This window comes from Fukomys damarensis, unplaced genomic scaffold (assembly GCF_012274545.1).
Source record: "Fukomys damarensis isolate Sample0158 unplaced genomic scaffold, DMR_v1.0_HiC HiC_scaffold_9, whole genome shotgun sequence".
Lineage (NCBI taxonomy): Eukaryota > Metazoa > Chordata > Mammalia > Rodentia > Bathyergidae > Fukomys > Fukomys damarensis.
In genome coordinates, this window is record NW_022900921.1 from 25,491,011 (window position 1) to 25,516,226 (window position 25,216).

Below are 25,216 nucleotides of genomic sequence, written 5' to 3' on the forward strand. Positions count from 1 at the left end.
TTGTAGCTCTGGAACCATTCTGTTTCATAATATTGTTCAGGAAGCTTTTAGGAGATGATCACCTTTTCTAAAAGTGAGCTTGTTTTGGGAGTTTTTGCAAAGTCTAAATATATATATATACATATATATATATATATTTGATGTGGACAGAATCCCTTCCACCTTCTTGAAACCGTTTTGTACCATGCAGTGGTTGTGGCCATGCATGAAAAACAGCAGGTGGTGCCAGATGACAGATGGTGTGGAGCTTGTTCCCCGGTGGGAGGGGGCACGAGCGAGGGAGCGAGAGAGCAGGCAGCTGCCAGGAGATCTTCCCCACTCTCTGGCGCCTCGCTCTCAGAAGCTCCGGATCCCGACACACGAGAGGCGCTGTCCTTTCAGCACCACAAGCTCAGGGCTGAGGAGGGAGGACTCCTGCTTGTCCTCCTCTTCAAATTGGCTTGAATCTGCTCTGACCCCCCAAGAGTACAGCGCAGTAAGTAGGCATTTGTTTTTGTTGTAACCACTCCCCGCTATCTTCTAAACCCTAACCCCCCTCATTTCCCCCACAACAACCCTGTTTTATCTAATGATGTTCCATTAGCAGGTTTGACAAGAGAAATTCAGTTGTGCTGGGCTTTTGAGGGTAGTGTGGAAGCACTGTTTGACTTCCAAGGGAGCTGGAGAGGAATAAATGTGATTTGCTTATTTAGTTGGCAATCTTGCAGTACGGGGGCTGCTAACTTTCCATGGAACAACAACAACAAAAAATGGCCCTTCGCTATTGAGGAAATGGAGGAATTCCATAGCTGAATAACAGGATCAGGTTTGTGCCAGCCCCCCTCTCTTTGGTTTTATTTTAGGAAATTGAATCTAATGTAAATCTACATATGATACAAAATGGTACACCTAGAGATATTGAATGTATTTTTTGTGCTTTCGGGGGATTGATGAAGAAAAATCCATACAAAAAAATAACATCGGAGGATGAAGTGAGATAATACTGCAGGATTTCATTATGCACTAAGACTACACTTTCTACTGGGATTATATGAACACTTTAGCTGTAGTGTTTTGAATGTTTTTAAGCTTGCATTTTTTTCATGTAGGTCTGGGATTTTCCTTGGTTCCCTCCATTTGAGGGCTGTTGAACCCAGTGATCAGGTGGCATGTTCTGGTGATTAAAGAAGTTTTACTGGACAATTGGGAATCATGTCAGAAAATCTAGTAGTTGATAACTGATCACTAGGCTGAAAGCCACCCAAGTGGAGCTGTTGAGGACAGCATTATTTTCTCTGTTGTCAGTCCTCTTCTTTCCTGCCTCATCTCCTGCTGTAACCAGAATCCCATTGCTTGTCTTAGGTCTGGGAAGAAAGGCATAAGGATGGTGAAGCTGAACAGTAACCCCAATGAGAAGGGAACCAAGCCACCTTCAGTTGAGGATGGCTTCCAGACCGTCCCTCTCATCACTCCTTTGGAGGTTAATCACTTACAACTGCCTGCTCCGGAGAAGGTAAATCAGGTGTTCTTCCTCTCATCAGTCCTTCAGAATCCCTTTTCTAAGGCAATAAAACAGCAAAACATTCCACTCCAAAGCCTTTCATTCCTTAATCAGCCATATACTCTCTTTCTTGTAAAATGTAGTTACTGTTTCCAGAGATAAGACAGCTGTGTGTTATTTCAGATTTATGGTGTTTGTTCATTTTAGCTCATATCTACATACATGGGTGAGCAAATTGACCTTTCTTTTTTAAAGTTTTGTCACAGCAGATGAATACAAATAAGCTCCTAGGTGGTGACAGGAAAAAAAAACCTGTCCTGATTATTTTGGGGAGGCATTTCAAAAATTGGCTAGTGTAGATTTGAGGACAGAGACTTGGATTTAGTCCAACAAACATTCAGTTTGCACCTGCTCAGGCTCTGTCCCTATAGTAGGAGTTGGTTATAAAAAGAAAAAATATGAAATCATTATTTAGTATGACAAATGAGAGTAATGCATCATGGTAAATGCTATGCCTGAGCATTACAAAGCTTGTGAGAAAACATGCATGGAAACAACTAAATTCTGTCAGGGTGGGAAGAGGATGAGGAGGATTTCAGCATAGGACTGGGGGAATAGGTTAGATGAGCTGCAGAGGGGACTATTAGAACTGGGTTCTTGAAGGTGAGTAAAAGCCTTCCAGGTAGACCACAGGAGGAACATGCATTTAAGTCAGAAGGCTCACACATGCACATCTGGGAAGCTTTTGGGGAGCAGAGTGGGAGTAGTGTGTCTTTGGTGGAGGCGTGGCTAGGAATGAGTGACTGACTGATGGCACATCTCCTGACATGGGAGTAGCCCATTAAGAATGGAGGTGGCATTTATACAAAGACTGGGGTGGAGGGTGTTATGCCATGTACATGGGTGGGGGAAATATTGCATTTAGGATCCACCTGAGACAACTTGCTATTTTGTAATATGAGATTGTACATACTATAAAAGAGAGATTTGGAGGTAAATGATGGAGTTCCCTGGCTGAAGGTGAGCAATGGATCATTCCATCCGTTTGATTTTCTCATTGGCATGTCCAGGAAGGTATTGTGTGTCTTAACCAATTGGCTCCATCCAATCAACAGAAGAGGAGCCAAAGCTAGATAAACAGCCTGGCTGATTGGTTGGGGATTGAGTCATTCGTTTTGAAAGTGCAGAGGTTGTCAATATGAGAATAGTGCCAGGATAGGGTAATAAAAATAAAGAATTCTTGAGCCATCCTGAGAAAGGATAACACCCTTAAACATAACTTTGAACAGGCAGTTAACACTAAAGAATCATGAAGAGATAGTATTGAGTACTTGTTACATGCATATCAGGTGGATTTTTGACTATATATTAGAATCATGTGGGAATTTTAAGCTCCTGGTGTCTTGAGCCATGTCTTAGAATAATTCTTTTAGAATGGCTACAGTAAGACTTGGATATCAGTATTAATGACATTTCCTCCAAGTGAATCCTATGTGCATCAAAAGTTGAGAACCTTTGTTTTAAATGGGTGATACCCCTAGGAGTCAAGAGTTATGAGCTTATGTTTATAGGTTAAAATTTTTTGAGTTATCCAAGTTATCAGAAGAGTAAATAGAAATGCTAAAATTTGAATCTAGACATAAGAGGAGGCTGGATAGGTGAAGGGGAGATATTGTCCTGAGGTTCTGAGGCCAACAGCTACAGCTTTGAAGACCTAAGCAGAGTGCAATGAAACGGTACTGTGATAAGGTTATCTTTCTCCCATCCATCCATACACCTACAAGTAGAGATTGCTGTGATCTCTTTCTTCTCTTACTCTCCCTATCCACCTGGGATTTCTTTTCTCCTTGAATAAAGAGACTGACCCAGTGTTCACTCAGCATCAAGTCCAGCAGTACCAGAAAGTCACATAAGGCTTGAAGCATAAATATCTTATTTCTATGGTGGGACCTGCTTGCATGGAAAAGAAAACATGCAAACTAAAAAGTGCCATGGAGTCCAAGTTTGACTACAAATTTCTAATGGGACACATTTCTACAGGGGCACATCATAGATGATCTCAGATATTCATGGAAAAAAGGGAAATAGACCTCAGTTTTCTCTTCTGTGAAGTGAGAGGAATCACACCTAACTTATAACAGTCAGAGCAAAGATAGATATGGCCTCTATAAAGTATCCAGTACAAAATTGACCATGAAAGAATAATAGTTGCCATTTTTCAAGTGCTTCGTAAATGTTAGATGTCAGATGTTGTCCTGAGCCACACACACAGACACACACAGACACAGACATACACACACACACACACACACACACACAAACACACACACACCCCTTTCATTCTTTCAATAATTAATAGAATCCAACAAGGGGTTCCATTAAAATCCAATTTTTAAAGAAACTCAGATGCAGAGCAGTAATGTAACCTCCAAAAGTAAAGCATTAGTTATGGAACCTGGCAATGTTGTTCCATCCAGAACCTCCCACATCGGCAGGAGCGAGGAGTGAGCTTGCCTGAGAATCCATAGAGTTAGTCTTTAGCTCTAACTCAGTCACTAGCTTACAGTGTGGCTTGCTTTACCTCCCTTAGGTGTGTGAGGTGAGCTTTGGTGCCCCATCCTCACTGATGAGGAAAACAAGGATCTAGTTAATAGAGCGGCCTGCCCAAATTCTATAGACAAGGATTACAACCAGGCTCAGCGTTCCTGACACCCCAACTTTTTTTGCACCATTCTGGCTCCACTGCTAAGAAACCTTCCACCCTGGGAGAATGCTTCATCAAACTCTATGTTCCCTCTTCTGTCACTATCACTTCCTGAATTCCCTTCCAGATAGGCTCATGGACCTTCAAGTGAGGCCCTTGGAGTTATTCCCCAGAAATGATGCCATCACCTTCTTGTTTCCGCCCTGTCCAGTGTTGGAGAGATTGGTCGCTGACTTGGGAGAGGAGGTGGCCAGCCTCAGGTGTTTACCTGCTTCTGCTATCTTCACTTAATTCTCCTCACTGCCTCTGAGATTCCTTAGCATTGTGAACAGTCCTCTCCCATGGAAACCCTTTCTATTCCCTCATTCTCATGTGGTACCATCCAGAGCCCTCATCTTGGCATTCCTGGTCCTGCATTGTCTGGCTACTGGTTTTCATTCTTCTATTCCTACCTTGTCCCTTGAACACCAGCATGTCACACCTCTCTTGCACAGCAGTTTTCAATGGGGGAGAATTTTCCATTTCAGGGGGACATCTATCGATGTCTGGAGAACTTTTTGGTCATCATAAATGGAGGGGTGATTCTACTGGCACCTAGTGAGTAAAGGTCAAGAATGCTGCTAAATATCCTACAGTGTACATGACAGCTTCACCTGCCTCCTCCTACAAAGAATTATTCTATCCAAATATCAACAGTGCTGAGGTTGAAAAACCCTGCCCTGGAGTTTCTACATTCTCTGGGAGTTTTCTATGCCTCATCCTCCTTGAACATGCCATTCCTTCTGAACAGAATGCCCTTCTCACCCTTTGCCTATTTGATAAGACAACATTCATCTTCCTAAACTCAGTTCAGACAGTAACTATCCTGCACCCTGTCCTTGACCACCCATGAATATATCCATGGTGATATTTATCACACTGGAAGGTATCCAATCTCCTTCCTTTCCTTCCTTTCCTTCCTTCCTTCCTCCCTCCCTCCCTCCGTTCCTTCCTTCCTATTATCCAATTTTGTTGAGTACCCTCTATGCACCAATCACCATGTGAGACTATGCATATACATGAAAAGACAATCTGGCCACTGATTTCATAGAATTCCATGTCCAGAGGGGAAGAGGGACCTCAAAGAAGTGATCACCCAAATAGAAGTGCATAGAGGCAAATTATTAGAAGTAATACTGAAAGAAAAGAAGGTGCTATAATGTAAGAGAGGGTAAAACTTAGGAGACTTTAATTCTGATGGGAGGATGGCCAGGGAGGTGTTTCTGAGGAAGTAGCCCTGGCTGAAACCTGATAAGGGGAGTGAGGGCAAAGGACTAGCATGCAGGCATGCAGCAAAGAGGGTGGAGGAATGATCATGGAGCCAGGTTGGCTGGGAATGCTGAGAGAAGGGGAAAGCTTAGGAGATGAGGTGAGGTGGGTGCAAGTCATGTGTTGTCTGGTGTACATTTTTTGGAAGGGACAACACAGGAAAGTAACAGGATCTGAGTCTTATTTTAGGATGACTACTTTAGCTGCTCTGGGCAGCCTAGGGACAAGGGACAGGCTAAGTCTCATGCTTGGTCTTCATGGCTTCTCTTCCTCTTTTCTTCCAATCATTCTTCCATATAGCACTGGAGCATTTATCCCTAAAACAAATGTGACTCCATTTCTTGCAGTTACCCCACAGAGAGTAGTGGAAGAAAAGTTCAGAAGGTGTGATACCACCTAGAAGGCCACTGCTGTGTCAATGAAGTGGTGGTTGGAACTAGAGCAGTAGGATCGGGGGGTTGGTTGGCTTTATTGGTGCTATGCTGGCTGTGAGGAGAATTTAACCTCTGTTCAAATTGCCCACTAGGCCTGAGGCCTCTGGTCTACATCACCTCAGTAGTGTTAGTCCAGATAAGCAATGGGCAGTGGGCAATATTGGCTGAATAAGGCACCCTATTCTGTTCTAGTTAGAACTGGCCTCATTTTCTCCACAGGTTCCATGGAGAAACTAAGCAATTGAGTGGCTTTCTCTAGAACACAGGAGCAAGCTTTGGAGAAGCTGCAATATTAATTGTTAGACATTGAATTCTGGGACATGTGTTTGGGGCCTTGATGCCTTCAGTTTATCTAAGTAACCACAACAGCCTAGCTGTCCCCACAGCTCTTCTGTGAAGTTTCTGCCATTATCTACATTCTATAGAAGCAGAAGCAGACTCAGAGAGGTTACCTGCTGTTTTAGGACACACCAAGAGAAATCACTGCATCCATGATCCCCATGCAGGTGTGCTTAGAGATGCTAACTAATAGATGGCAGGTATGCAGAAACAAACCACAGATGGTACAACTCCACCTTGGCAAAGGCCCAGGTGAATTGTGTATGTGGTAAGCCAGCTGCCAGGCTTTGGAAAAATGCTCCTTTCTTGTCTTGTGATTATTAAGTATTAATGAGTCCTGGAGGAGCTTATTTCACCTTCATTGGGATAAGAGGAACATAGACATGTAGAAACCAGTTACTGATATTTGACACACTTCAAGTTTTGCTGGTAGATCATATGCTCTTTGTAGTCCTGGAGACCTCAGCTAAACTATTTACCTGCTGTGTGGCTTTGGCAAATTGCTTAGCCTCTCTGGACTTAACTTTGTTTTGCTTCCAAAGATGAATGTATCTACCTAATAGGGTTACTGTCAAGGGAATAAAGTGAAAATTGTCTAATGGGCCTGTCACATGGCGAGAGCTTACTGATATAGTTTCCTTTCCTGTACACAGAGAATATGTAGCATAAGATGACATGTTTGGAAAAGAAGAAAAGAATAAAAGATGTTAAGGATAAAGATGAGGTCTCAAGGGTGGGGATCTGAATCTGGTGGTCTGATGCTGCCTGTGATATCTGAAAGGATATTTTGCAGAGGGGATGCCATTTCTATCACTAAGATCTTTGTGCCTTCTTGGCCCCTCCAATGGCTTCTTCTCCCTGAAACAAGGGATCAGAGAAATGTCAGCCTTTCCCCAAGGAGCAGGAGAAATGCACTCAGCAGGGTCCAGAGCTATATAGCCCCTTGTTGTTCAGACACCCTCAATGCATGGGTTATGAAACAGCCCACAGAGGGGCAATGGCTCCAACTAGGAAGTTTGTGCAAATAGATAGGAAATACTCAATAAGCACATCAACAATTCTCTATAATTCAAAAATAATAATTTTAATCAATATAATTCTTTACTCAGATTGTTTAAAAAATTTAAAAGTAATGACTAGCACTGACAGTGCTCGGAACAAATCTGACCTCAGCACAGGTAATGTTATATAATTTGATGCAATTGTGTCTCTGAGAAAGCAAAGCCTAGCAAAGAAAAGGAAATTGAACCCATGGGACGAGTCAGTGGCAGGTTAATCTTACAGACGTGATTTTGATTTAGTCTCACTGTGCAACCTGGGCCAAATCCCTTCTTTGGGCTACAGTTTCCTCACAAATACATTTTTCAGGGACTCTTTTGACATTGTTTATAAACTTTACACAGTATGTACCACTTTACTGATGTGTTTTCCACTGGTAGGAAGCCTTCCTTTGTATAAAATTTTTTCAAAAGTTCAAAGATCTATAGGTATTATAAAACAAAAGCAAAAACACAGGAACAACTTGGACTAGTCCACGAAAAGGAACTAATTAAGTCAACTCTGGTGCATGGATTGAATTATTAAGCAGTGGTTATAAGAAAGAGGAAGAACTACCTGTTCTAATGTGGAAAAAAGTGCTAGGCACACTGCTCAATTAAAAAAACTCCAAATAGAGTAGAGCCACACATAATGTGAGCACATTTTATTATTTTTTACTGTGTTGTTTTTGATTGACATTTAATTGCACATATTTATAGGGTACAACATGGTGTTTTGATGCATTATACATTATATAATGACCTACACAATGGGATATTATTTGGCCATAAAAAGAACTAAAATCTTGCTATTTGTAAAATCATGGGTTGACCTAGAGGACATTATGCATGTGTTTTATTCTTATAGTTCATAAAGCAGTTTTGAAAGGTCATAAAATAAACCATTAAACATTTAGGAAACAAGGATGGGGTAAGTGGCATCCATTTGAAGACTTTTTAAATATAAACTTTGCCCTTTTAATCATGATTAGGCATCAGATTTTACTTAAAAATCATCCCCATTTTGTGGATAATAAAACAATCTGTAAGACTTGATGTAGCTTGCTCACTTCCACATAGAGAGATTCCACTCTGGAGAGAGCCAATGTCCCTATTTGTGTAGAAAGGATTATAGAAGCCCAGTTTGAATTCAGACACTAATTCTACCACCTCCTTATTGCATGACCCTTGGTAAATTTATTAATCATTCTGCACTTGTTTCCTCTTGATAATGATATCTTCCTCTACAGATTATTGTAAGGAGGAAATGAGAAAAATATATGCTAAATGTTTATCATAGTGTCCAGCTAATAGTAAAAACTTAATGCAAAACTATCATCATTATTGCTGGTAATAATGTGTTTTTCCTCATTCACTCAGTTCTAGATTCAGGTCCCCTGTTCCTGGAAAGTAGGGGGACTGACCCCAGGCAGCAAAAAGAGATGACTTATAAAGTACCCTGGGCCTCTGTGCCATGGAGATCCTGTAGAGAGTCATCTTGCCAAAGAATTGGGCACTTTTTGGTCTAGACAGTTCGTTTGAGACCCTAGTGGGCAAACTTTAATTGTGTCTCTGAGAAAGCAAAGCCTAGCAAAGAAAAGGAAATTGAACCCATGGGACGAGTCAGTGGCAGGTTAATCTTACAGACCTGATTTTGATTTAGTCTCACTGTGCAACCTGGGCCAAATCCCTTCTTTGGGCTACAGTTTCCTCACAAATACATTAGGCTGTTGGACTATATTGCTTTGCGGACTGATTTTTCTGATATTTTACTTGTGTTCTCTACTTCACACCAAGCTTCAGGGGACAGAGTAAGAGTTAAACTCAAGGAGAGAATGTGGGGTGAGGTGGAGGGAGGCAAATGGGGGAAATTTCCAGATGAGGACTCAGATTGCACCTGGGCAATTTCACCTTCTCTTTCTTTAGATATGAGATTCATTCATTGATTCATCCATTCATTCTGCAGTGCTTGTGGAGCCCATATTTTGTCCTCATTTCCATAGGAACAGAGTATGTTAGGTAGCACTTGAATATGAGTTTAGGTTCAAATCTTGGCTGTGCTTCATAGTGACCATGTGAGGGTATGCAGTCATTTCTGTCCTCAGACTCAGGCTCCTCACCTGTAAACTGCAGATAATCACCCATTCCTCTTAGAGTGAGTTACAAAGTTTGCTGTAATGCTTTCAGGAACTAATGCTTTTGCTATATTTCTGGGGACCTAGTAGGTGCCTTAAAACACACGATTAATAGGAAATAGCATGATAATCTTGAGGTTGAACACCAGCTTAACCACTCATCAGTCATTTTATTATAAAAAATGTGACTGGACCTGCTGGAGCTAATTTTCCCTATGAAAAAAAGGAATAACAATAGGGATTTTATGGGAGAGATTTGAGGATTGACGAGAATGTAATCAGGAGAATTATGAAGATGAAATGGCTCTTTATCGGTAGAGTGCTTTGCATAGGGTCTGTCACATAGTAGGTGCTCAGCAGCCAACTGCTCATTGTCTTGGCCCCGAGCTTCTCTCTTGGCTGCAGAGATGAGCTGAAGGTACAGCATAGATCTATTTTTGGCCTGTGCGAGTCCAGCTCATAAAAATACAATCTTGCTCCTTGTCAGCACTTCTGTACTTTTATTTATTGTTCCTGCCAATCCTGGGACCTCTCTATGTGGGAACTTCTTCATTATTGATAATCCTGGGAAGTAGTATTTTAAATTTTTATGATCTGTACTTTGAGCCATCTGAACCACATGTATTATCTGGCCTTACGAGTGAAGGGGGAATTATAGCCAGACTGAGGGGTCCTTTTGGGATGAATAATTTATTCCATTTTCACAATGCCAATTATGTTAAATTATGATCCTTGTATTAGCTGCTGACAGGACAATGGGGGACGAATGTGTAAACATGAAAAGAAAACAAAGTCGCTACTTTGCCACATCCACAATAATGTTTGAAAACTCGAACTTTTGTTTTTCCATATATCTACAAAACCCTAATTTTAATAATAAATAGACTAGGAAGAATTTTTTTCTCTTCATTTTTTCCTTCCATTTCTAGTATAAATCAAAGAGCTCAGGGCTTTGTTTTGATCCATCTTTGGAACTGCAGAAAAAAGAAAAATGCCCAGAATAAACCCTTTCTTTGCAAGTTTATTTTCTCTAATCCCCCCACCCTGCTTATGTAAGATGATTCCTCCAAGGTACCATTAATAACTATTGATTAACATTGCTTATGCTTTCCCCTTCACAGTTCTAAACATCAGTAACTGTTACTATATCTCTTATATAAAGAAGGGAAATGTTTGTGTTTACCCTCCATAGGAACAAAACACCAAATTTTTTGCAACTCCTGATTTCAGTGCCTTCATAGGTCTGTATTATCTGTTCTCTGTCTCTCCCTTCTCCCCTGTGTCTCCACTGTGGTTGAGCCTTCTTCTTTAGTTGTAATGTACACGTGGAAAACCATTTCTTGATTTATCATCCCTCTTTAGTTCTTCACTGACCTCAATTTGGCCTTCATGATCTGTCTGTCCCTCCTAGCTTCATCTTTGTCATCTGGCCCTCACTGCCCTATTCTCTGGCCTCTGGGTTTTCCCCCAAATTTATTGAGTGTCTTCTGAAGGTTTGCTGGTATATGCTTCTCTCTTGGTCTAGAAAGAGCTTTTCTTTGGGTTTGGGGAATCAAGGAAGCTAGCCAAAAGCCAAAGCACACAGAAAGGTGAGCATGCAGTGAATTAGGGAGGAGACAGTGTAGCCATCCCCACTCCCAGACAGATGGGTCAATTCTAGAGAAATATTTGAGGAAGCTGGAACTAGAATGGGTGGAATGATGGAATGGGTTTGGGAACCAAAGAGAAGGGAAGGATCAAGAAAGATTCTTGTATTTGATTTGATAAGAACAATGATGTGGACAACACTGCTGTTTTCTAAGCTGCAGATTCTATAGGCATGAAAATGTTGAGGCCAAGGTAGTTGGGGAATGTAGATCAAAGCCCAAGAGGTGGACTGTGACCATGAACAATTTAGTTGTGTGGATCCAAACACAAATTCCCAGTAGGGTAAACTGAGTTTTGGAGGAGGTCTGAATGGAGAGATATATTTGAGAGTCATAAAAATAAATGACAGACCTGGCAATGATGAGAGTAAGTAAGGACACCCAGAAGAAGGCTTGTAAAAGGAGAGAAGAAGGTTATGACCTATTCTTGAAAAATCCCATCATCGAGAGGTTGTGTGGAAAAGCAGGACCCTGAAGAATAAACTAAGAAGAGCTAGTTAGTGTAGTAGGAAGAGACTGAGAGAAAGATCACTAATGGACCTAAAGGAAGAGAATGTTTCAAGGAGGAGGGGAGAACAAGTCTATGAAATACAGGTGCTTCTCAGCTTGCAATAGGGTTATACCCAGAATATTGTAAGTTGACAATATCGTAACTCAGAAATGCAGTCTACCTAGCTTACTGACTGTAACTTAACACAGCACATTGTAGAGCATCCATTTGCCCTCATGATCACATGGCTGACTGGGAGTTGCAGCTCTCTGCTGCCACTGTTTAGCAGAGGGAAAGACAGCACCATATTGTGCATCTATATCCTGGGAAAAGATGAAAATTGGAAATAGTTCCAATATTGTATAGTTCCTATACAATGCTGTATAGCATTCTCACTTTATGACTAAACCACATTACACCCATTCTCCTGTTAGTGGATATTTGAGTTGTTTTTGCTTTGGGGTTACTATGCTACACTTGATCTTAGCCAAAAGGCCAAGAAACGATTATTTTGGTGTTATTATGAACAAAGCTGTTCTGAAACTTTTTTAATGTATGTTTTGGTAGATCCATTATATTTTTTGAGTTGGATTTTTGCTGACACATTAAATCTATTGATTTTGGTATGCTTATTTAGAATTTGGCTATCTTACTGAATTCTAATAGATTTTTCAGTTCATTTTCTTGGAACATACTTACATGAAATAGAAAGTGTTAAGTTTCAAGTAATAGAAAAACTAACCCAAATGGATAAATATCAAAGAATATATATTTGAGCCTATTGATGCAGAGTTCAGCACGGGTCTAGCTTCAGGCAAAATGTGATCCAGAGGGCAGGATATCAGTTGGGCTCATCTTCATTCTCTGGGTTTCTCTTGGCTTTGCCATCCTTTGTGTGCTTCCTTTGTCCTCCTCTTCACAGGAGCAACAATTGCTACAGCAGTTTCCCTTCATATATGCAACAGTTGCTTCAATAATTCCAGAACTCATGCCCTCACCACACCGTCCAAGGAAAGGCACATTCTCAGGGACACAAATTAAGACCACGGAAGACTTGTCCTCAAGTCTCTGGTCAATACTGCCTCCAATCTTATTGGTCCAAGTTAGGTGATATGCTAATGTTTGAGCCAATTAAATAGTGTGATAGCATAGCCTTCTCTAATTGGCTTAACTGAAGCAGGGACCATTTCTATTCTGAATGGAGAGGTAATTCTCTTGAAACCACAGGGCTGTCAGGGGTGAGATTCTGAAAGGAATTATAGAGAGCTTTTGGTTGAAGAAGGAAAGTGATGCTGGAGAAGCAACCTCAAAATGTCTATTTTAATAGAAACTAGAATAACATTACCTGTAAGGATTATTTATTGTCTCATCTTAACATTAATATTTTTCAGCTCTGTCTCTTGACTAACATCTTGGTCAGAATATAGGGTCTTTCAATTTAACAAAATGATGAAAATGATTTTAAGCTTTTGAAAAGCTTTGGGAAGGATGTTTAAAAAAACATAGAAGAGGTGGGAAGTCCTAAGAAGTGAATGCTCCCTAGTATTTTATGTGTGATGTGAAGATGTTCAACACCAACCTAATGTTGTGGATCTATACAGGAAAGGATCAAACCAAGAGGTGGCTGAGATGGGCTTGGCAATATGGGAAGATAAACTATTCTCTTTTTTTTGCTGTATAACAAATCACTAAATTTTTGTCTTAAGCCAACTTAGTTTCATTATCTCACAGTTTTGTAGATCAGAGGTCCAAACACAGTTTAGCTTAGTTCTCTACTCAAGCTTTGAGTCAAAGTGATGACTGGGCTGTGTTTTTGTCTGCTACTTGGATATTTTTCCAGGCTTATTCAAGTTGCTGGCAGAATTCAATTTTTTGTGGTTATAGTACTGAAGTCTGGTTTTCTGGTTGGCTGTCAGCTAGAGGCCACCCTCAGGTATCTGCTGCATGGCCCTATCACAACATGTCAGTTTAACTCTTCAAGGTCAGTGGAGAGTGTCTTTCCAGACCGCTAAGACAAAGTTTTACATAGCATATGGAGTTGTGGAAGGACTATATTCTACATATGTTTCTACTTTCCCATTCTTTGATTCAGGGGGTAGGAAAAAATAAGAATAATAGAACATCATCTCTACCCATAAGTCTGCATTTGAGTTTGCTTGAAAAATTTTCTTATTTAAGAAAATCAAAGAATCTCTTTTTTGTTATTTAACCAAGGACACTGCAAAGAGAGTATCTGCAAATGAATTCTAAAGGTCAAGAAAAGGGGGAGTTTTGTATGGGCTGGGGACCTGGACTTCTTTTACTATGGGAAATGGCACATGGTAGACGCTCAGTACACAACAGTGCTTACCCCATCCCTTCATCTTGAGCAATGCTGAATCAATGGCATGCCTCATGAACTTTAAAGAACATTCTTTCTAGAAGCCTTCTTACTCTAGTCAAGGTTCTTGACATTGCCCTAGGAAAGGATGGCGGGAATTTTCAATGACAATTGTTAATTTAAGCTACCATAGGAATGAAGAGTGCTCATGGTTAGAATATTCCTTCCTTTTAGCTATGTGAATTTGGACAAATGACTCAGTATCTCTGACTTTCAATTTTCTTGTCAGGGGAATGGAAATAGTAGATGTGGGTAAAGTATATGAAGTGCTTTCTCTAGTTCTGGTGCATAACAAATGGTTTAGAAATGTGAAATCTTTTAAGCTGACTCATCTTTCCAAGGAAGCTTATTAAATTGCAACTATGGTTATGATTATTGTCTATGAACTATGGTTATGATTATATTTTCATATAAGACCCCAACACTCAGAGAGTTTCAATGTTTCTCATGGTACTGCAATATTTAGTGATAGCTATTGATTATCTGTCAGGCTTCTTTTTCTTCCTCTCTGCCTCCGCAGTAGGATGGAGTTCCATAAATGTCTTGTCAAGTTGACAGCATATCTTATGAGGAGATTAACCACCTCTGCAAAAAAAAAAAAAGTCAAGCTTTAGAAATATCAGATGATACAATAGATTGAACACACCTTGATATCTTTGCTCAAATCTTCAAATCAAATTGGAATTAAGAATATGTGCAAAGGTCTAGCTATAGGATATTCTTTATAAGCTTGTTTATATAACCCAAACTGTAGAAATGACCTAAATGTTCAACAGTGAAAATTTAGTTGTAATATGCACATACAATGAAATATTATGCTACATCAAAAAGCAAAATTAAGGGCTTGGGATCTAGTTCACTGTTAGAAAGCTTGCCTAGCATGCACTTGGGTCCTAGTTTCCTTCTGCAGCACAACAACAACAACAAAGATGAATGAATTCATACATTTCCCTACACTGGAAAAATAATTGTGTTATATGATAAAAGCAGATTAGAAACAATATCATGAAGGCAAAAAAGCATTTCATAAAAGGAGAACATATGTTGTTATATATTGTAGATACATAATACACATATATGCATATAAAAGCATTTGGAAAGATATAATAAAAATTACCTGTGTTTGTCTCTGTTGAAAATTGGGAAGTATGGTTAATTTGAATTTTCTTTTCACTAGTGTATGCTTGGAAAGTGGATTCTTTGTTTTCTAACCTTTATGCTATAGATAATAAATTTTAGTTATTAGAAAAAGGAAAAGAGAAAGAGAGATGGTTTGTCTCCATGTATACTGACACTGGCTGAACTTTTCAGGTGATTGTGAAGACAAGAACAGAGTACCAACCAGAACAGAAGAACAAAGGGAAGTTCCGGGTGCCAAAGATCGCGGAATTTACGGTCAGTTTCTTGCTGGTGTAGGAGAGAGTAAAGGTAAGGTTGGCAGAGGCCAGCTCAGCACCTTGTGTTGGGAAAGCAGATGCCACTGTGGATTGGAAAGATGACCCGGGCTGTTTCTGGAGCGTTTCTTGGAGCCACACTGTTACCAGGTTTAATGAAATGAGAAGAACTCTACACATGTACTCTTACTCTAATGTTCTAAAAAACGCCTCTTATATATTTTTTTGTTTTTTTCCTGTCTCATTCTTCCTACTTTCTCATTATTATCTTCTGAAAATATGATAGAAATATATGGAAAACTCAAAACTTTGTCAGTAGATGTGGTTGTAGCAAATACAAAAGAGACAAAGGGAAAGCAGAGCTGACTTGATAGTACAAACCTCGTGGTTCATTTTCTATTTCTTGGTGGAAGAGTGAAGCACTGACAAACAGGTAACACTGGCTGTGATGAGTTGCATGACGGAAGCATGAAGCAATCTTATATAGATGAAAAAGAGATTATTTAGGGGTTAGGACATAGGAAAAGGCAGTGAATTTAAGTATGCACGAGAGTGCTGATGGCTGATGAGAACATAAGTTGTGCAAAGGCCCTGAGGCTATAAGATAGATGGCAGCCCCAGTAGAAATAAAGACACTGAGACTGTACTCTAGGAGGGGTGGGAGTAGCAGAGGTAAGATAGGGAAGTAGGCAAAATGCAGACTGGTCCAGCCCTTGTAGGTTGCTAAAAGCAATAGGAAGATGCTGAAGGGCTTTAAGAAGAGGAAAGACATGACTGAAATAGGGTTCTGCTGAAAGCATGCTGTCTTTTACACGGGTTAGTGGGTGTAGGGGGCAAGAGGGAAGGTGGGGAGATTACTAGGTACAATAATCATCCAAGTGAAAAATCATCAGTGGCTCAGACAAGGATGGTGAATAGATAGAGAAATGGAGGGAGACCTACAAGATAGGAGACAAAAATCAGGCAGGAAGGCAGTAAAAAAAGTGGCTATATGGATGGATATTGGAGCAGGTTTGTTGGGTTTGAGCCTTGTTTCCACTTTTCTTTTTCTCATCGAGTTCATTGGTACATTTTAAGTATACAGTACCGTTACATTCATCATTGGGATCTTGTACCTTTGCATGACAGGTCTTGGTTCTCATTTTTCCCCCTTGTCCCTGCCCTCCCTTAACCCCCTCCTCCCTTCCCTATTTACAAATACTTTGTTTCCATATTTTCATTTTCTCATGTTTCTTTTTCTTTTCCCTTATCACCTTTCCCCTACCCTTCCCACTTTCCCGACACCTTTAGCCCTTTTCTTCCTATTTCACGTTGTCAGTTATATCATTAGGATCTTATGTACCTCAATATGTATCCATTTTCCTATGAATGACTCTAATTTCTCATTCTTTATGGCTGAGTAGTATTCCATTTAATAGAAGAACCACATCTTCTTTATCCAGTTTCCAACTGATGGGCAAATGGGCTGTTTCCACATGTTAGCTATTACAAACTGTGCCTCTATAAACATAGGTGCACATGTATCACTGTGATATGATTCTTTTAATTCTTTTGGAAAGATACCCAGCAGAGGGATGGCTGGGTCAAATGGAACCTCTAGCTCTTTGAGGTATCTCCATATTGATTTCCATAGTGGTTGTACCAGTCTGCACTGCCCCACAAACAATGGAGAAAGGTTCCTTTTTCCCCACAACCCTGCCAACATTTATTATTAGTTGTTTTCTTTATAGCAGCCATTCTTTCTGGGGTGAGGTGGAATCTCAGTGTTGTATTCATCTGCATCACTCAAGTGACCAGTGATATGGAACATTTTTTCATATATTTACTTGATGCTTTTACTTCTTTGTCTGAGAAATGTCTGTTCATTTCAGATGTGTATTTTTGAATCGGGTCTTTATATTTGGGGGGGCTGATTGTTTCGAGTTCTTTATATATTCTATGTAATAGTCCTTTGTCTGAGGAGCAGCTGGTAAAATTTTTTTCCCACATTGTAGGTTTCTTTTGCAGTGCAGAAGCTTTTTAATTAGATGAGATCCCAGTTGTTGATTCTTTGTGCTAGTTCCCATGCTACTGAGGATTTGTTCATAAAGTCTTTTTCTATACCAATGTTTTTGAGAGTTCTGCCTAACTTATCTTCTAGCAATTTTAGTGACTCTTTTTAATATTTAGGTCTTTAATCCACTTTGATTTTAGTTTAGTGCACGATGAAAGATAAGGGTTTAGTTTTAATCTTTGGCAGGTTGAGATCCAGTTTTTCCAACACCATTTATTAAAGAGACTATCTTTCCTCCAGTGAGGATGGTTGGCTTCTTTGTCAAAGACGAGGTACCTGAGGACATCTGGAGTTGTTTCTGTACCTTCCAATTTATTCCATTGATCCTTAGGTCTGTTTCTTTGCCAGTACCATGCAGTTTTTATCACAGTGGCTTTGTAGTATAGTTTCAAATTGGGAGTTGTTATACCCATTGCCATATCTCTGTTTCCTAGAATCGCTTTTGCTATTCTAGGTCTCTTGTGATTCCAAATGAATTTTTGGATTATTTTTCTAGTTCTGTGAAATATACTGTTGGAATTTCAATTGGCATTGCATTGAATCTGTATAGCAGTTTTGGTAGTATGGCCATTTTCACTATGTTGATTCTTCCTACCCAGGAGCAGGGGATATCTTTCCATTTTCTTATATCCTCTTCAATCTCTTTTTTCTGAGTGCTATAGTTTTCAGTGTAGAGGCCTTTTGCTTCTTTTGTTAGATTGATTCCTAGATACTTCATTTTTTTTAATGCTATTGTGAAAGGAATTGTTCCCCTAATTTCTCTCCTCTGTGAGTCTGTTATTTGTGTATAAGAAGGCTATTGATTTTTGAGTTTGACCTTGTATCCAGCTACTCTGCTAAAAGATTCAATTAAGTCTAGATGTTTTTTGGTGGAAGTTTGTTGGGTCTTCAATGTAGAGTATCATATCGTCAGCAAATAGTGACAGTTTAACTTCTTCCTTTCCTATTATCTTTATGCTTTAATTTCTTTCTCTGGTCTAATTGCTGTGGCTAATGTTTCTGGAACTATATTGAAGAGGCATGGTGATAGTGGGCATCTTTGTCTTGTTCCTGATTTTAATGTGGAGGTTTTCATTTTTTTGCCATTTAATATGATGTTGGCTGTTGGCTTTTCATAGATAGCCTTTATTAAGTTGAGTATAGACTATCTATTCCAATTTTTAAAGGTTTTTTTAATCATGAATGGGTGTTGAATTTTGTCAAATGCTTTTTCTGCATCTATTGAGAGGATCATATGGTTTTTGTCCTTGACTCTGTAAATATAGTGTATTACATTTATTGACTTATGTTGAACCATCCTTGCATCCCTGGAATAAATCCAACTTGGTCAGGATGATGATCTTCTTGATGATCCTCTGCATTCTGTTTGCTAATATCTTATTAAGGATTTTTGCATCAGTATTCATTAAGGAGATTGGCCTGTAGTTCTCTTTTTTTAGTGGGGTCTTTCCCTGGTTTGGGAATCAAAGTAATACTTGCTTCCAGGAATGAATTTGGGAGTATTGCTTCCCTTTCAATTTCATTGAAAATTTTAAAGAGTAGTGGCAGTAGTTCTTCTCTAAATATTTTGTAGAATTCAGCAGTGACTGCATCAGGGCCTGGGATTTTCTTTGTTGGTAAATTTTTAATTATATTTTCAGTTCCAGTGATTGTAATTGGGGTGTTTAAAATGTTTTTATCTTCTTTGTTCAACTTTGGTAATTCATAAATATCTAGAAATCTGTCCATTTCTTTTGTGTTTTCCGTTTTATTAGAGTACAGGTTCTCAAAGTAGGTATTGATGATCCTCTGGATTTCTGTTGGATCTGTTATGACTTCACCTTTTTCATTCCTAATTGCATGGATCTGAGCCTTTTCTTTCCTTTTTTTTGATAAGGTTAGCTAAGGGTTTATCTATTTTATTTATTCTTTCAAAAACCAACTCTTCAATTCATTTATGTTTTTTATCATTTTCTTTTTTAAAAAATTTAATTTATTGGTACATTCTAGGTAGACAGTACAGTTACATTCATTACTGGGATCTTGTACTTTTACATGCCAGGTCTTGCTTTGTATCATTTTCTTTTAATTTCCATTGCATTTATTTCTGTTGTTTCTACTTTATTAGCCATGTGACCACAGATAAATCCCTAAGCCTTATTTATCAAATGAAGATAATAGTAGGGTTGCTTTAAAGATGAAGTATAAATACATGTACAGAATAAGTGGCACAATTAATAGTAGCTGTTTTTTGTCAACTGCAACCAAGGGCATTAAACATGAAGGCAGTATTTTGTGGGCTATCTGGGGGCAGCTATCTTTCTGTATGCTAAATCTTACACTAAATCTGTGTTAGAGCAGTTGTGTGTGTGAGCCCAAGCAAGAATGTGGCACCTCCACTGTTAGCCTCTTTTTGGAGGACAGTGACTGCTCTTTTAATAATTGTTTGGTATCTGCCATACAATGTGCTTATAGACCTGTCTCCTACTGCACATAGGTATCTGAAAGAACAAGCATGCACCTGCTTTGAACAAGCATGCATATGGCTTTGAGGGGAGATTGGGTATCTTGGTACATAAAGTGCGTGTCTCAGGCAGGCAGTAAAACTGTTCTCTCCTGGCAATGGAGGTCACAAGAAGTATGCCCAGACAAGAATATACTATTTATGAAATCAAAGGAGTGGATATTAGACTTTTCAACAGCTTTCTTATGATTCCATAAATAAAACCACAACTGTGTTATTAAATATTTTTGGTGTCCTAGGAATCACTTTTCTTCAGAGAATCTTATGAGATGGTTTAATTTTCTTTTTATGCTTTCCATAGTTTGTGCAATAAATGTGTATTGTAATAATCAGACAAAAAATAATTATTTTAAAAATCTTATCCTTTTTACCAGAATGTTGAGTATTTAATGAAACTATTTCTTACACAGAGTCATTTCAAATGATGGCTAGGAAGATACACAGTATTTTGGGGAAGGCTTAAGAGTGTTAAAAAAAAGCAAAGGTTAAAATTTTATGATTTCTAGGGTTAAAACTGTGAATAAATCCACAAGTACAGAGGGAAAACAACTTAAAATAAATATGTTATGATGCTGCCTGTGACTGTGTTATCAGTCATATTGTTGGACCATGTTATATTTTTTGTCTTTTTGAAAGCTTTTGATTATGTAGCTATTATGTGAGATAGTGATATTCAGCAGTTCCCCCATTCCCCATAGCTTCACTTTCCCTGGTTTCATTTACCTACAGTCAACTGTGGTCCAAAAATATTAAATAAAATATTAAATGAGAAGTTCCAGGAGTAAACAATTCATGTGTTTTAAATCTTGCCCGTTCTGAGTACCATAATGAAATCCCATGCTGTCTCGCCTTGTAAATCATCTTTTTATCCAGTGTATCCATGGTATATACACTACCTGCCTGTTAGTGGCTTAGTATCTGTCCCATTACTAGATTGATTGCCATGGTATCACAGTGCATGGGTTCAGTCACCCTTATATTATTTAAGAATAATCCCAAAATATAAGAGGAGATTCTGGAAATTCTCATATGTACCAAAGAGTAAAAGAAAATACAATGCTTCCTTTAAGTGGAAAGATGAAAGTTCCTGATATAATAAGGAAAAAATGTATACTGAAATTACTAAGATCTATGGTGTATTATTATTGTAAACTAAGTTTTATTGTGGTAATGTGTATGGAAAAAGTATAGTATATGCAAAGTTTGGTATTATCTGAGGTTTCAGAAATCCACTGGATCTGTGATGGTGAACCTTTTAGAGCCTTCAATGATACGATAGGTCCATTGTGGCACATGTGGCACTGCTTTGCCACCACTGCACTGGGTGTTTGTCCTCCATGGATTAGGGGAGACTATTCTACCTCTCTATCTTTCAAGGGAGAATGATGGCTCAAAGAGGTGACATAATCTATTCGTCCAGGTACCCACTGGAAGAACTAATGTTCAGAGTGGAGCTTGACTGGCCTTTCCTTTCAGTCATGCTGCCTATAATCAGAACAGAAGTGAGTCGGCTATGAGAAAAGTTGAGGTGCGGTCCAGGTCAAGGGACTACAGAAGCGCCAGTGCAGTTTCGCCTAATTACTCCTGTAGGTCTGAAAGGAAAGGATTTGTGGTTTCACAGCAGTCATTTATCAACACTGTCATGTATAGGTGGAGAAGGTCCCTGCCACTTGGAACAAAAAAAGGAGGAATGAAGCAAATTCTTATTTGCTTATATAAAGCTTTAAGCATTAATTAGCCTGATTTTCTGTTTTCTTTAGGTGAGCTCTCTCTGGTCCCTATGGAGGTATCAACTGGCTGGAGGGTGGATGTGGGGAAAGGAGAGAGGAGGCTGTGATGTTAATTAAGAGTCTGAGGGTCTGAGCTGAGTCAGCTCACTGGGGCTTAGGGACCCAAGTGGGGCTGTGTTGAGTTAAAATTCACAGACCTCATTTTCAGCTGGAGAAAGGGAGCCTCGGGGACTGCTTGGTACATGGCTTGTCTGCCTGGGTCTGGTGAAGTAGGAGACTGGGGAGATACAGTAAATGTGAAGTAGCTAGAAGCTGTGTATGGGCTCTTGCCACACTGAGATATAATTCATGGGTCTGCAGTTAAGGATGGAGATTTAAGCCAGAAAATGAGAGCTGGAAGTTAGAATTTATAGTCAGCCTTAGAGAGCTCTGTGCTGGCAGATAGTTGCTGGGTCTGTCCTTGGGATATATTGTCTGGGGCAAAGGTAACTTTAGGAATGACAAAATTGCATACCTGTCACTGGTTACTGTCATCACTTCACTAAGCAATTTCAAATTTCAAAATTGTGATTTCAAACAGCTTGTGACATCAAATTTGAAGATTGACCTGGAGAGAGCAGTTCATAGTAATTATGTTGTGAGAGAGAAAGAACAACAAGAGCAGGGTGGGGAAAGATGAACTAAGAAAGGCTGGCTGAAGGAATTGCCTGGGATTTTTGCCATTTCTAAAGTCAAAGAAGTTCTTGCAGTCATTGTAAAAGACCAAATACATGCAATGTTTTCAGTAATATAATTTGAGAAAATAGGAGGGTGTAGAGAGGAATTTTCTTCTTTCTTTAGCCTGGGAATTGGAGGCTCTGGTAAAGCTGACTTTGCTACAGAGGGTGCTGGTGTCAAGGAAAGTGCTGGTACAATGGGAAGCCTGATGCTATGCAGAGTACTGGTACCATGATAAATGCTCGTTTTGTGGAGATGACGATGCTGTGAAAGGTTCTGGTGATATGGACAGTGATGATATGGAAGGGGGTGGTGCTATGGAGATGTTAGTTCTATGGAAGATGATGGTGATTTGGCACGTACTGGTGTTATGGAAGATACTTGTACTATATAGGATGTTTTTGTGTGTGTTTGGTACCAGGGATAGAATTTAGGACCTTGCACTTGTGAGGCAGGTGAAGATGCCACTGAGCTACATCCTCAGCCCCTATGCAGGATTTGGATGCTATGGATAGTGGTGTTCCTATGCAAGGTGCTGGTGCTATGCAGGATGCTAGTGTTGTGAAAAGTACTCCTGCTGTGGAAGATGCTGTGCTATGGAGATTCTGATGGTGGAAAGTGCTGGTGATATGGCAGTATGTAGTACAGCAGCACCTGCTGGTGCCATGAAAAATTTTGGTGCTGTGAAGGACGTTAGTGTTGGGAGGATATTGGTACTACATGGAGGGTACTGATGCTATGTAAGGTGGTGGTGCTTTGAAAGGTGCTAGTGTTATGGGTACTAATGTTATGGAACGTACTGGGCCTGTGTAAGCTACTGGTAAGCCAAGAATGTTGGTGTTGTAGAGAATGTTGGTAGTATGGAAAGTGCTAGTGCTATGCAAGATTCTTGTGCTATGAGGAAGGTGCTTGTGCTTGTGGAAGGGCTGATGGTATTGAGGGTGCTATGGTATGAATGGTACATGTGTTGGGGGTGGTCTGCTGCTATAGAGAATATCCAATGGTTCCAGGGATGATTCATCAGTGGGACTGCATGTATTTCGAAGGTCTTGTGCTAAGGGGATGAAAGGCATCTAGATAAACACTTGGACTTGGAGGCTAGACTCACATGGGAATATCAGTTCATGACTTCACCCCATTGGCTTCATGACCTTGAGAAGTCCATTTACCCCACTGGGTTGCTGATTCCTCATCAATAAAACTGGGACAATAGCCTTGAGATAACTAATAGTATAAACACTTGGCACACTCTAGGGGCTTAGTAAGTGAGCATTTTATTGACTCCCTATTCATATCCCCTTTATTTCTCCTGGGTTTTTAGCTTCCTGCACAATCATCTGGATTTTATCTATTGGTTGGGCTCTAGGCCTCATTCTTTTGGCTTTTCTCATGTGGCTTTTCTCACAGGAATGTAACTGTGGGAGCCATTCAAGGTTGTAGCCAGTTCAACAGCAGGATACATGGGTGATCTTTGGTTCTTAACATTGAACTCTGGAGTCATGTGCTTGCCTATTAATAAGTGTAGGCTATATTTTGTAGGATATTTTTCATTAGTTAAAATATGAATAATTATAATGTGTTAAGGATTTTGGTTCCATTTTTCAATCTAACAACAGGTTTGTGAAGTGCCCACTCATATTATTCCCATGTTACAGGTGTGTAAAGTGATGCTCAGAGAAGTGAAATGACTTTCTCAAGCCAGAAAAATGTTAGGGTGAAATAAGAACCTATCTTAGTTACTTTTCTCTGGTTGCTGGGACAAACTAAAATTAAAGGGAAAGGTTTATTTGGCTTATAGTTTGTAGAGGTTTCTGTGCATAATCAGCTAGCTCCAAGGCAGGGTGGCAGAGGGACAACAGTTCATGGCCTACAGACAGTATTAAAGGAAAAAGAGTCCTTAATAGCATCTTTCTGCCCCTTTTATTTTATTCAGACTTAGGGTGGGTAGCACTCAAACCCTTAATCCTAGTGTCCTTGAGCATAGCTTTGCACTATAAATCAATTCTAGCGACACACACTCTAGATCCTGCTACCTCCCCTACCAATGACCACTTGAGGTTTGGTGGGTGGCATGTAGACACAAGCCATAATAGAACCCATCTCTGTGACTCTGTATCCTAATCCAGAGCCATACCTTGATACCACCTTGCCATTGTCCTTGATAAGCTGTGGCCTATCTTTTAGTCTTCTTTCTTCTCTCTCCCTTTTCTTCTTTGTCTTTGTTAGTATTTTCTCTAAGCTGTGCTCAGTGTCTGTTGCTGGGAGACAAAAAGGGTGGCTAAAATCAAATCCTTGCTCCCAAGGAGCTCATCAAAGTGTGGAACAGACAAGAAACTTTCTGGCCAGCTTTTCAGCTGTACTGTTTCTATAGAGTCACCTCCTCCTCTGTAACCTCTTCTCTGGTCTTCTCAACCTGGTTTCAGACCTCTTCTGGGCTCGGCAGTGTCTGTGGGAGCCTCCAGCGCTTCTGACCTCTAACCAACTGCTCTGCACCTACAGCTGAATCTAGGAAAATATCTGGCCTACTTCTGTGTTTCCACTTTTCAGCACAGATCCGGCATAGAGTGGGCATTTGTTGTATTGCAACATGAGCTCAGTCTTTTGGTATGGTTTTAGTATTTCTTCCTGACTTCAGGGTGCTCATTCAGGTGTTAGAAGACTTGGTTCCTTTGGCTATGGTTTGGGCATGCTCAGACCGAAGTGCGTCCATGCTCATGGGGAAAGATTGAGGGGGGAGATCACAGGAGTCCAAAGGGACTGCAACTCACCATTTCTGTCAGGCAAATCAACACATCAAGAGAAGAGTAAAGCTGGGGAGATTGGAAGTGAGAGAACCAATCCTTTTAAAAGAACTGGCCCCATCGCT

The 25,216-nt window shown here is 39.8% G+C and overlaps 1 protein-coding gene across 1 annotated transcript in view; it reads left to right on the forward strand.

Annotated features, from left to right (window-relative positions):
* Nucleotides 1-271: 271 nt before the first annotated feature.
* Nsg2 (neuronal vesicle trafficking associated 2) overlaps nucleotides 272-25,216 on the forward strand; it is a 76,250-nt gene continuing 51,305 nt past the window's right edge. The window contains exons 1-3 of the mRNA XM_010622153.3: nucleotides 272-475; nucleotides 1,342-1,492; nucleotides 15,265-15,348. Coding sequence (XP_010620455.1) covers nucleotides 1,364-1,492; nucleotides 15,265-15,348 — 213 coding nt within the window. The 5' untranslated portion in view covers nucleotides 272-475; nucleotides 1,342-1,363. The remainder of the gene's footprint in view (nucleotides 476-1,341; nucleotides 1,493-15,264; nucleotides 15,349-25,216) is intronic.